Here is a 13,737-nt window from a genome sequence, read left to right as displayed (position 1 = left end):
CCAGGATGGAGAAACTATAGGTAATGGATGGAGAGAATCTTTGAGAGCTACTGTAAAATTCAATCTTGGTGCAGAGGGTAACAGCGCCTTTCTTCTTTGCATGATTGCTCACTGCAGAAGTCAGCCTTAGCCAAGTGATTATTAAAATAATTTCCCAAGTGTCAGAGAAACATATCTATATCAAAAAGGGAAGAAACCAGATAGAGAATCTTCAAGTGAATTAGTTTGGTTTTGGTTTTGTTTTCCCAATTGACTGCTTCTAATTAGATCTGTTCTGTACTTAAAGATTAAACTGATGATTTTTGGGGGCCGTTAATGCCTGTCTGTCTCTGTTATCTTCTGGAGAATGAGTGGAAGTATTGGAGAATTGCAGTAAACATGCTCTTTAAAAGACTGGAAAGAGAAATGTTGGTTGGTTATATAGGCTAAAGGTATGTGCTATCGTCTGAGTTTCAATCCTTTGAAAATAATCAAAGTTAATACGCATTGTATTTTTAACTTTTCAAATTACAAGAATAATAGTCATCAGCACAGTTTTTTTTTTTTCAAAAAATGGCCTTGTGAACAAAGCCATAGATGTTATATTTCACTTATCATAAGGCTTTGACGCTGTCACACAAGACGTGCTTATTCTGAAGCTGGGAAGTACAGTAAACATGCAACCACAAATAGACAGGGTGCTAACCTAGAAAATGTATTTAAGTATTCCACTATCAAAATATGAAAATTTATTAAAAGGAGTTGTTCAGGGGTTTGTGGTGACTCAGTGTTATTCAGTAGTTTCATTAGCAATCTGAATGATGGAGTGTGCACTTATTAAATTTTCAAGAAAACCAAACTGGGAAGGACAGCAAGTACATTGCGAGACAGGATTAGAATTCGAAATGATGTTGATAAACTGAAGGTATTGTCTGAAAAAATAACATGGTATTCAAAAAGAAAAATGTGACATGTTTACTCAGGAACAAGAAACTACACTAATATGGCATGAAAAATCACTGTACAGCAAATGGACTACAAGTGTATATGAATATGAATGCAATCCTGTTGAAGAGGGGAAAAAAAAAAGAAAGAAACCCACCAAAATAACAGACATGGAGAAAAGGAAAAGGAAGGGCCACCTTGATGCATAACAGAAATCTATCTTGAAAATATCTGATGCTGTCCTTATGATTCAAGCAACAAATGTCAAGGCCTAAAATTGAATGCTGTGTGTGATATTAGGCCCCAGCTAAAAGGACACGGACCAAATGTAGAAGTCAGAGAATGTTTTAGAATGTGGTACCAAGGAGTAAAGAATAAAACCTTTGCCATAGTTGTCATGCAGAAGATGAGACTAAGGGGAATAGTCTTAATTATTTCTCTATATGTATGATATATAAGAGAAGAAGCAATGAAGTAATGTTTTTGAACTTCAGTAAGATGGCCAGAAAACTGAAGTAATGGAATAGCTGTCTGCGGAACATCTGCCATTGAAAGACTTTAAGAGCAGGTTTGATCCACCAGGTCTACCTAAGACATTCTGGCAGATGCTAATTTTACCTCCAACAAAATGAGGAATAAATGAATCCTATGATTCTAGAGTGAAATCAAGAAATTCTGACCAGGTTTATTATTTGCTATTCCTAGAAGTTATTGACATATCAACATCATAGTGTTACTGCCTTATGTGGAGTTTGGGCTATTTAATAAATAAAAGAACATAGGCTTCCCTTGTAAAACTGTGGTTACTCTTGCCACTAAATATCTCTGAGCTCTGTCTGAGCATTGTCCTTCCAGATGATATTCAACCACATTTGCTCAGATGTGGCACTGAGGTTTGATGCACTCAAGAAGGCTGTGACTGACAGAAACATGATCTATGACTGCGATTATAATGGTGGATTTCCGTGGGATCAGCAAAAGCTTGAATCTTTTTTACTCTGTCTGACTGATGAGCAGTGGTTTTGACTTTATCTTTCTTGAAAGATACATTTCAACAAAGTGATTGTTGAACAGCCTGGCATAGCTTATTGGCCATGTGGATACATGGTAAATGTGTAACTGTGTTTTTAATCAGTTTTATTATGTAAATGTGGTGATTACAGTTGAGGTTTAAAACTGTCTTCTAAGCTAGCTCTGTAGGATCAGTTAAAAATGATTTTTCTCTTGTGGTAGTTTTAGAAGATCTTCAGACAAATGGCTCTGATGCAGTTGTTTATTAGTGGTGATAGTAGATAGTTCCAGTAGTAAAATGCATTGAATAATCAGTGTATGAATTGTGGTCTCTTTGCAGAGTTAAACTCAAAGCTTTTTGACATGCAAAGGTAAATCTGATACAGCTTAGTACTCAAAAAAAAAAAAAAAAAGGAAGAAAAAAAAAAAGAAAGAAGGTCACAGACTATCCACAGACTGTCTTGCCTTTTGTATAGTTTCTGTTTAATGATAAAGAATAAATAAGTTTTTATTCATTTTGTATAAAGCATACTAATTTGCTTGACTGAATTAGGAAAGATATTTAAAGAGAACAGACCCTTAATGGATCAGGACCTGCGCTGATTGCATGCTAATCCACAGACATGTAGTGAGGCATACTTGCATACTAACTTCAGCTAATTTTTCAAGATGTGTCAAACACAGGTTTTCTACCTTCTAGAAGTAAAAATAGTCTCTTGAAATGTATTCTTTCTTTGTAAGTTAAATTGCATTGTAGCTCTTCAACTCCACAGGGCTTTGAAAGTTTCCTTTTTGGGACTTTACAAAATCCAGATTGTATCGTCCGTCCTCCATGCATTTACCTCCTTGGTGTTACTTGGAATTTTTCACATAAGCTGCTTATTTCAATTTCAATTTGCAGCTATCCTTCTCCAGATCTCCTAGGCCTATGTGTATGTTTCTGGATCTTGGCACACTGTGGAAAGATAATGTTGTAATGTCAAGCCTTATAATACATTGTATATGTCTTCTCTTTTAGTTTTGCCACAGGCTTCTTTAAAGACATTTGCAGGTATGAATCTTTGATGATGGCAACGTTCTGAACTTTCTGATTTTCATTCCACGTTGCCCAAACTCTTAGATGTTCTTCACTGGAAATTTTAGGCTTCTGTAGGAAAAAGAAAAAAAGGGTAGAATGAAAAAGAAACACCCACAAAACAACAGTACTTGGGTTTACCCACTGCATCCTTAATTTGCAGCTTCTTCATTTTAGTGTTGTCTTCCCAAAACTCACTGCTTTTTGCTGATGATACGTCTGTTAAACTCCTCAGTACAGAAGTTGCTGCTAACGTTTGGGTGTGTTGATAGTGCGCGATTCAACCCTGCTACTCCTTGTTTCTCATCATTGATATTAATACAATGAACAGAAATTACTTTTTCCAATTTGCATTTATACAGCAAGCTGATTATATAATTTCTTCCCGGGGCAGCCTTTGTTCATGAAGCTGAACAGCACCTTCACAATTCTTTAATTCTCTTCAGATTAATCTAATTGACCTTAAATTCTTTGCAAGTGTTGTATTTCAAAGATTTTCCAGTCCTGCATTCGCTACCTGCTCTTGTGCACCAAATTTCTTTCATATTTCTCTCCTTTTAAGGTCTGAATGTGGAAAGTAATCTTTGCTGTTTTTATGGATGGAATAACTTCCTAAAGCTTAAATTCTGAATTTTTGAGTTGGTTTTAGATGCCATACTAAGAGATCATTAGGTGTGGGTTTTTGTTCTCCTAACAACTATATTCCAGCTTTATTATTTAAATCATGAGAAATAATTTAGGATGAACTGTTTATTTTGTTTGGTTTTGCCTGTGAGTTCAGGCAGCAGCAGATCAAAACACAGTTTTGGACCTACACTTGGATCACTTGAAAACTGGACTTTAGCATACATAATGGTTTGTATTTGTGTATGAATAGCATTGTATGGTGTGAAAGCAGACATTACTGGTGAACTGGTGCTTCTAAAAAAAGAAGGTAGGGACCTCAGCCATTCATACTGGTGCAGATGCAAATCTATCTTTCCTTCAGGAAATCCTTACCCCATTCAGCAATTGGCAGAACTACACTGTAAATTGGATTGCTGCAGGAAAAACAGCGTGAAATAAAGCCTTGTAGTTCGTTACCTGTTTATTAACTGGGATCACTTCAGTGAGCTGCTTTTTATACACACTCTGCTGTATTACTTGAATGGAAGGAAGAGGAACTGCAGCATAACGATGGGGCATTTTTGTGAGAAAAGAAAATATGCACTGAGCCTCATAGTGGGCTGAGAACTTTATACAGTATTCTTTTGGTAAACACACAAATAGGCATTGCTGCTAAAAGACTAGACCTGCCATTCACTTAGCGCTCGTTCTCATTTCTATCCTGCTCTCTTACATGTGTAGGATCCCCAATTAGAAACATAGTGCATTCTCATGGCAGACTGATACAAACTGCGCCTGGTCTGTTCCTATCCACAGTTGTCTAAGCTATTCCTGTTGCTTGCACTGAAATAGGGCAGTGATTGAGTCTGAACGAGAAGGATTTAGAAAACAAAACATAATCCTTCACTCCACTCCTTGCCCTTGTAAATATTTACTCTTTCCTGCCCCCTAGCTAAGTTGCTTTACACGTCCTTTGCTTTTCCAAATTTGTCCCAAACTGAGAACTAATTCTTTGGAGAGGTTAGTGACTGTAGTGAGATTTAGGCCCCTGATTCAGACATCAAGGCTGGATACCTGTATATGCACTTAAGAGTGCCCACACTATTTAAGGACATATTGTAAAGTGTTAACAGTTGATAATAAAGTCATCCGTGTCAATAGAGCCTTATTAAAATATAAAGTTATTTTAAAGGATTAGAAAGCACTGTTGATTCAGAGCTAGTTTACATGGAGGTATAGCTTATCCTGTCTTCTCCTAAGATACTGTTGCTATTATCTGTCTTACAGTGAAGCACCCTCACATTTCTTAAATGAAATCATATCAAGGAATTTGGCTGTAGGAGCAAGGATAAGAGTTATATGCTTTGTACTTTGAGAGCTGAAGATTCACTTTAAATTCCTGTCTAAAATAACTCGATTTTCAAGACCTGTAGAGAAAAGATAGCAAATGACATAGAAGAAAAAAAATCTCAGAAAATCTCTGTGCAACAAAGCACCATACAACATGAAGTTTATTTTTCTTGATGATTATTAAAACAATAATGGCATAGAAATACAAACAATATAGGAAATTGTGTATGTTTGTACTTTGAGAAAATTTGTTTTTGATGGGGATGATGATGTTGAACTTCACTTGCTAGCATTTAGTTTATATGTAATCATTGCTGATCTAAGTGATGTTGTCTTTTTGAGTTATTTTACCTCCTTCCTGACAGGCTTATTGATAGTAAAACTATGGTAAAGTTCATTTTATTTAACTATTTTACTTTCCTTAAACTGTTGTTCATTAAAATAAATTTGATACCAGCAGGAAATGGGAGATGTCTTTTTTTTTCCATAAAAAGTCAAATTTAAGCTGAACTGTAACATTAGAACACAAGGGAAAAATGAATACTTGGAAGAAGAATATGATCAGAAGAAAGAGGAAGCGCAGAGAAAATAGAGTAACAGCTGTAAGATGATCCTTGTGCTTTCATTAGTCTACTTTCTTTCCTGTTCCTTTTTTTTTTTCCTACCAGTGCAGAAGAAAATAATTGTGCTGACTTTACAGACCTGTGCAAAATCTTTTCCTGCTGAATGTGTGCTGTACACACAATGATGAATAAGACGCTGTATGATATTAAAGAACCTATAAAATTCTGTAATATACTGATAGACTACTGTTGGCTAGTTTTGTACTTCAAATAATCGTGTTTCTGTTTTTCCTAATCTCTCTCGGGGTTTGTAATTCTGTTTGTTAAACTGTAATGCAAAGCCATGTCCATATTTTACAAAACTGCATTTTAAAGCTAGGAAACAGTGTCCCTGTAAGAAGTACCATCCTATGTTCTTATTCTGTCGAGAAAGAAAATCTGTAAAACTTTTTTCTGGGCTTCACTTTTATCTTAGGCAACCTTCTCCACTGGTTATACTTCTATTCCTTTTTACAACTCAAGGCCTTTTCCATAATGGTGACCATTTATCTAGACAAAGTGACTCTCTGGTACCTATTAGCACTGCTTATGAAATGGCAACTAGGATGTGATGTGTTGCCTACCTCCTGTGTAGAAATCCCAGTGGCCTCGGAATGAAAGCACTAATCTTGTTTGAAAGTCCATAGCTTGCTGCTGTAAATAGGCTGTTATTTGGACATGGAGCCTCAACAGCCTTGTAATATAGGGAGACATTATTTAGAAAAAGCTTAGAAAATCAACACTGAAAATAATACCCTTCCTTCTCTTTGACTTATTCAAGATGCGTATTAAAAATATCACCAAATGCATGTACTGAGATAGATACAGAAAAGGATTTGATTTTAATTTCAAATTCTGTTATCCTTCAGCACCTTTGCCTGACTGGATTTAAGTCCTTTTCAGTAAGTTTGGAGACTTTAAGCCCGCCAGTTTATTTTCATTAAAATGCAGAAACGCTTGCAGCGTGCTTTACATTGTTTTGTTTTACCCTTTTAGCAGACAGAAGATGCAGCACAGACCGATGGTCAGCAACAGACGCAATCTTCTGAAAACACAGAAAACAAATCACAGCCAAAACGGCTTCACGTCTCAAATATACCATTCAGATTCCGTGATCCAGATCTTAGACAAATGTTTGGTGTAAGTACTAATGCTTTGTCTGTGCTCTTCTATGTTTGCATTGCAAGAGGTACTTTATATTACAGGCGTGCTGAGAGAGATATCTATGATTTAGCCTGCTTAACCATTGTCAGTGAATATTCTCTTTTCATTTAGTTGTAACCAAACATCTGATTTGTCAGTCGTAGTTGGGGGAAAAAAATTCTACTGATTTGATTGTACGTGATGCAGATTAGTGTATTCTATGTATTCTGTACTTTTACATTTTGTTCAAAAACAGCAACCTGCATTTCATTCAAAAATAGCTACCTAGATTGGCTAAAAATATTCAATGCATACATACTCCTGCTCTACCCATCTGGATTTATATGCTTGATTTATTGATTTTTGGACAGTGTAATGTAAAATAATCAATGTTTGACCTGATGAGCAAGAGAACTCAATCTATAAACAGTAAGACATGGGCTAGTTTTAAGCAGGAAATCCAGGCATAGGAATCCGTGCCTATTCCCATAGATACTATAGACCTGTAGGCTTCTAAACTTTTTGACAGTATATTTCTCTAAGTCTCTCAATTTTTGCTTTTGCTCAGGCCATCAGCTACCTTCATGTGCATTGGCTGTTTCACACGTCTCATACGTGCCATCAGTTCTAGGCTCATAACCATGGAGAGGTTAGACCTGGTTTCTTCTCCCTGCTCCAAGAACTATTAGGTTTATTTTGAAAACTTACTAAATAAAATCTGGAAATAGTACTTGAGCAGCTATTAGAACACAGATTTTTCTTTTCCAAACAAGTACTCCCAAGTATTTGTGTATCTCTTGCTTTGTTCTTTCTGACTCACTAAAACTTATGTCTCTTCTGTGTTACAGTTCACATTACATAGTACAGCATAAAGTATGTAGGTTGCTCCAGAAGTAATGCCTTCTCTTTCCATGGAAACTGCAATGTCTACAAATAACATAATAGCACTATTTGATAGAGCAAATTCTCAGCTACCAAACACTATTTTTCAACATATTCACTACCATTAGCCATGCATTTTCTCCAGCAATGAACAAGACCCTGCATGCCGCAGTCAAAAAAATCTGCACCAATGGATGTGACCCACTGTTTCACAGTTGATATGATGGTTTTTTTACTAGGAAGATGTTACCCATACAGTACATCTTTCATTGGTCCAGACAGATGGAAGTCAGAAGATACCAAATATGGGCTATATGGTGGATGTAGGACAGTTCAGCCAAGATTGGCAATGTGCTCCACGGTCTACAAACTGCCATGGGGCCTGGAGTTACTGTGTTGCAAGAGAAAGGATGTCTTCTCTGGTCTGATTCTGTAAGTCCAAGCCTTCAGCCTAGTCAGCGTCGCGATGTAGCAGTCAAAGTTGATGGTTTGTCCAGGTTCCAGGAAATCCAGAAGATCACCCCTTTCCTATCCCAAAAGACAATGTACATCACTTTATCCACTGAAGGCTCTGTCTTGAACTTTTTCTTCAATGGGGAATTTACATGTCACTACTCCACGGACTGCTGTTTTGACTTTGGCTTATAGTGGTGACACTGCATCTCACTACCACTAATAATGCGATTCAGGAAACATTCGCCTTCAGCCTTGTTTTGGTTCAATAGGTCTAGAAAAACTTGCGTACAGTGTTCTTTCTGTTCCTGTGTGAGCAATTGTGGGACCCACCTGGTGCAAACTTTGTGATATTCCAACCTTGCCACCATTTCCAATGCATTGAAGCCAATATTCAGCCCTGTGCACAGTTCTCTGGTTGTAATCCATCAATTTGCATGGAAGAGCTGTCCATGATTTTCTTCATTTTGTGGGCTGACAGCCATGGATGGCTGTCCAGAGCGTGGTTTGTCTTTCACATCACTGTCACCACTGCTGAAATGCACCACTCACTGCCTCGCTTTGCTGCATCCACTGTTTGGTCTCCATAAATGTTCAGCAAGAGTTGATGAATATCAATGGGTGCCATTTTTTTGCATGGAGGGTTTCAGTGACATACATTTGCTTCATGTGCACTTCCAAGTCAGATGCCATTTTGTCAGAGTGCCCCTCTGCTGCCATCTGTCACGTGGCAACAAAATGTCACAGAGTATTGGTGGAAAGGTTCAACTTCTGCTGCCATCCCACCAACATCCACCTCTGACATTGTGGACCAACATAATAAAATAGGAGGCATTACTTTGGGAGCAGCCCTCATACTACTTGCCACTATCCTTCTCTCGATCTCTCATGTTTGGTCCAGACTTAAATTCTTCTAATGTATTTCTGCGTGTGTTAAGACATTCTTAGTATTTATTTCTATTAAATGAAGGAAATGTTCTCTGGAAAAAAGAATCCTGTTATGGTATTGAGAAATCAGGGTGACTGTGTTCCTATATCTGATTTGCTGCAAGTAACTTCCCATTCACACTCTAGAGGGGAAAAAATAGACAAACAAACCAATTAAAATGGATTTTACTTGAAAGTATGTTAAAGGAAGAGTTTAGGAATTTTAGAAATTTATAAATCAATAACAGTTACGTTTATTTTCAATATGCTCTGTCTTAGTTCTCAAGATAGGGTGGCTGGAGTTTTCCAGCTTTAGAGTGACTTAGAAAACTTTCGGCTTCTGACGTGATGGAAAAATTAAATTTCTACAAGTGTGAGAGTAATGAAATATCTGAAGTGAAATGGTAATGCTGCATCTTGAGTGTGTTACACACATGGCAGATTATTTTTTTACATTGACATGAGTACAGCAGAGGAGGAATTGTTAAAACAATCATTATCTGCTTATAGGCTAAAATAGCAGTTAAAACAGTTAATTTGATCATGAATGCAAGAACATAAAATAAGCCAAGGGATAACAAATGGTGATTGATTTTCATAACTAAGAGGAAACCACTTATTAAGTAAAGAAGTGCTGTTCTTTCTGTCCTGTGTTTTTTATATCTTAAAAAACTTCACTGGAGGTTGATTTCTGCAGTTCCTTGCACTATTCATAGATTGTTCTTCATTTGTCTGCCTCTAACTTCTGCCTTTTTGTTTAATCATTGTTTATGTCATTTACTAGTGTTAACATTGATCAATAGAGCATGTTAACTACATAAGAAAAAAACAGAAATGACCCACTGATGTATTTGAGTGTCACACCACAAAAATGTGCCATCTACAGAAGTGTTCTAACTAAATGTTGCGTGAGTCAAATATTTGGTCAAGTTTTGTGCACATGAGCAATGCCTACATGAGATGACTGTGCTATTGGAAGGTCAATGGAAATAAGAGTTAATATTATAATAAAGTGTCCTTCTGAGGGAAAAAATTCCCCAACACATTACTATCTACTCTAGCTTGCCAAATTACGTTCTAGGAGGACAAGAATTACGTGAGGAATAAAGGATATCCCTTTTCAGCAATGGTGAGGAGAAATCTCACTCCCTTGAAGCAATTGACAAAACTCCCAATTGATTCCATCTTCGTCCTGTAAAGCAGAAGCCCGTTCTGGACAGCAACTGCAAATACTCTTCTGAAACACAGGTTCTTCAGAGGATGTGCTGACCAGAGGGTGATGATGTTCATCTGGCCATCAGTGTTGTCATGTTAGTGGTATTTTATCACACACCAATTAAATTAACCCAATAGCATATCACATTTTTAAAAAATCATTGATGGCAACGGAACTGGGTGAATCACCAGGAGGTAACCTATGATGTGAAAAGAAAAACAACAACAACATCAACAAAAGAAATTTCAGACTTTCAATTCACTGTGTTTACAGTTCAATGATGACTGACAGAACATCTCAATGAATTTAAAGTTCATAAATGAATATGTGGCATGATAGAGACATGACGTACCTGATTTAATGATAATATTGATTTGAATACTCTTCAGTGTGTCTTTTCTGGTGCTTGACTATCTTTGATTTTATATTCTTTAACTTTTTATATGGTGCGCCAATTTCTGAAACAAACATTTGTGCTATTGGTGATAGAAGAGATGAAATTATCTTTTTTTCATGTAACTTTTCTATTTCTTTGCAGCAATTTGGTAAAATCTTAGATGTTGAAATTATTTTTAATGAGCGAGGCTCAAAGGTAAGCAATTTAATTCACACAAAGACTTTTTTAGCTTGTTTAAAATACTTTTAACGAGTAAAAGGAAACAACTGCACTAATGCAAAAATAATAATAATAATAAATAAGATCTGAAACTCCATGTTATTGAAAAACATATTCTGATTTAGTTCCTAAGCAGAAAGAAAAGCATTGGACTCATTTTATATCTTTTAAAGGGGGTAATATTAACTACTCCAAACTGTCACCTGTTTTATGGGAATGTTGATTTCTGCTTTCTTTATTATTCAATGATTGTTACCCTGTGTATTTTATAAGATGAGTCCATACTTACAGATATTTTTAGGCAGGTTTGTATTAGTGTAAGTCTTTTTCCTATTGAAATGAAAGATGATAATAATACCTAGTAACTATCTTCTGCAGTAATCAAGAGAGAAAATACGATTGTTCCAGATTAAGTGCAGATGTTTTCCTCTTTAGTAAAAGCTTAGTACACCAACCCTTTGAATGTTAAGTCATTTATTTGATTAAAAGAGTACTCATTGTACTGAAAAAAGTTTAAATTTTTTTCTGAAATTTACTTTGCCTTAAATACATACAATATACTGCATATTTAAGAAATAAATCAAAATACAATGATTATGACTGCAGTATCATCATGACCTGGTTCCAAGCAGTAGCCAGTTTTCCAGTATGCTTCACCTATGATATCAGCTGCAGCATAAGGGTTTATGCATATGGCGTATCCATGCTTTTTCCTTTTTCTCCCTTGTTAGAAAACTATTATGTTTGACCACTAATGCTTCAGTCTTCCTGTAACACATATATATGATTTATTGGTAGTAATTATTTTCCATTATTTTGTAGCCTTTCATCTTTTAAGATGAAACGTGTCATAAATCTCTCTTAAATCAGATATACTTTAATTGTTTTTTTAAATTTTCTTTCATGTGTTAGTATTTAATTTCTATATTTAAGGCTATCCCTCCTCCCATCCTTCCATCTTTCTTTAATAGAATACTTGAAAATTTCTAGTCAATATTCCAGAATTATTCTGAAATTCATTAATTAGTTCCTTTGCCTACAACTCCAAACCCAATTTGGACACATAATGTGCTTTCACTAAGCAACCAAAACTTACAGAAATCTGTCGCTTAGAAGGTGGTCTTTTCGAGTAGGCGACTATCTCCTACGTTGGCTGAAATTTATCATCATTACACTACGCCTGTTCAGTAGTTTTAGCAAAAGATGTTGATTGTGCAGAACCTGTTCCTACCAGATAGTTTTGTAAATTTCAGGTGACATCCCACGTTTGCCACCTTCAATTAGTTCTGGGTGGAAATGAGTACAATTTGTCGTAGGTTATACCTTTGTTTAGCTATTAAATCTTGCATGCCCAGGACTTTTAGCCACCATGGCTGCATCAGACTGCATAAATTTGTCTTTTGGGGAGATGGGGGATATTTCTAAACTGGGGGTTTTCACTAGTGACCCCACAGTACTGAAAACATGTCAATAATGAAAACATGTCATGAATAACAAAAATATATTTGTTTTTTTTTTTTAATCTGATCATTTCAAGTTCTTCTATAGGACTTAAGGATTAAAGTGCTATTCCTGCTTCTCCATATTTTTCTAAAACTTCAATCCCACCGAAACTGAAAGGGCTACTGAGTGCTCTCAGTAAGTTTGGGTACAAAAGCTAACAGCTGTCAGTCAGTGTTCTAGACAACTATCTATATGCTACATATATACTGGGATAAATCTGTTGGTGTGTATGTATTAGTATACAGTTACTGTATATTATAGCAACAACTGTTTCTTCAAATAACAAGAGCTCCGATGCACCTCCTAAAATAAAGCAGAAACTTGTCCTGTGCAAACTTGACTATTTTTAAGTCATTTGACAGACTTTAAAAATAAAATGAAGAAATTTACATTACCAGTTAGTAAAATATATGATATGCTAAGCTAAATTAACTTTGAATCAGGTGCATGTGAGATGCATGCTAATATGTTTGTCTACCTATTTAAATGTGAGATGAACAAATCTTTGGTTGGTGATTGAGTTTCTGGGTCATCTAGGTAGAATTATACATTTGCCTAAATAATAAAATCTTAATTTCAGTCGTGTTAGTTATAGGAAAAGATTGAAAAAAACACAATGGGTATTTTTTTCAGAATCTTTGAAGTTCTTGTCTTATCTTGTCTTGTAGCTCCACTTTCTATCTCTTTCCAATGCTGTAATATAATTAGGTTTTTATCTTTCCATTCAGTTGTCTGAAAAAAATTAACTGGCAACACTGTGAGCTAGTGAGACTGATTCTGAATTTTGTAAACAGCTCCTCCTCTGAGGGGGGGGGTGTTCAGCAGGAAGGAGGAAGGAGAGCAAAGAAAAAGTAGAAAACTGTATGGAGCTAGGGTCAGCCCACAGATGGCTGCAGAGATGGTTTCTGCTCTGAAGTTCTCTTAGTGGTCTCTTAAATTGTGAGTATTTTAGACAAACTTCTACAAGGTGAGAGGTTTAGGGAAACAATAAAGAGGAAATAAATATTTAAAGCTTGAAGAAAAGTCTATGCAGGCATCTAAAATGTAGGGATTAATACTGAGGAGGGTATTTACTTTCTCCTGAAGACTGCTGCTGTTCTGGGGAGAGTTACATGCTCAGTGTCTTGTGACAAGAGGGGCCATGGCTTTGTCCTAAAATTGCTGAGAGTACAATGGAGAAAATATCTGGAGATGTGTGGTTTGAGAATGCTGACAGAGCCCTTCTGAGCTCAGTCTTCAGTGTGGCTTTAAAATGAAGAGAAAAGGAAAAAAGAAAAAGGAAAAAAAAAAAGAGCAATGTACTGTAGGTTTAAACTACTTCTGAGAGAATGGAATAGAGACTGCTACTCTACAGAAAAGTCTCTTCCTACGTTATAAACTGGCATGCACTAGTACATTCTTTTAGTAGGCAAAATAAGGCAAAGACCTA

The 13,737-nt window shown here is 36.1% G+C and overlaps 1 protein-coding gene across 13 annotated transcripts in view; it reads left to right on the top strand.

The window, feature by feature from the left end:
- The window catches only part of RBFOX1 (RNA binding protein, fox-1 homolog 1), a 372,798-nt gene that overhangs the window by 265,607 nt on the left and 93,454 nt on the right, over positions 1–13,737 (top strand). For all 13 annotated transcript variants that reach the window (XM_021411693.1, XM_021411692.1, XM_021411696.1 and 10 more), the window contains 2 exons: positions 6,565–6,708; positions 10,728–10,781. In XM_021411693.1, the coding sequence (XP_021267368.1) occupies positions 6,565–6,708; positions 10,728–10,781 (198 nt within the window). The remainder of the gene's footprint in view (positions 1–6,564; positions 6,709–10,727; positions 10,782–13,737) is intronic.

This window comes from Numida meleagris, chromosome 13 (genome assembly GCF_002078875.1).
Source record: "Numida meleagris isolate 19003 breed g44 Domestic line chromosome 13, NumMel1.0, whole genome shotgun sequence".
NCBI lineage: Eukaryota > Metazoa > Chordata > Aves > Galliformes > Numididae > Numida > Numida meleagris.
Note: the sequence above shows the minus strand (reverse complement) of the source record. Positions and strands in the feature narration are given on the sequence as shown.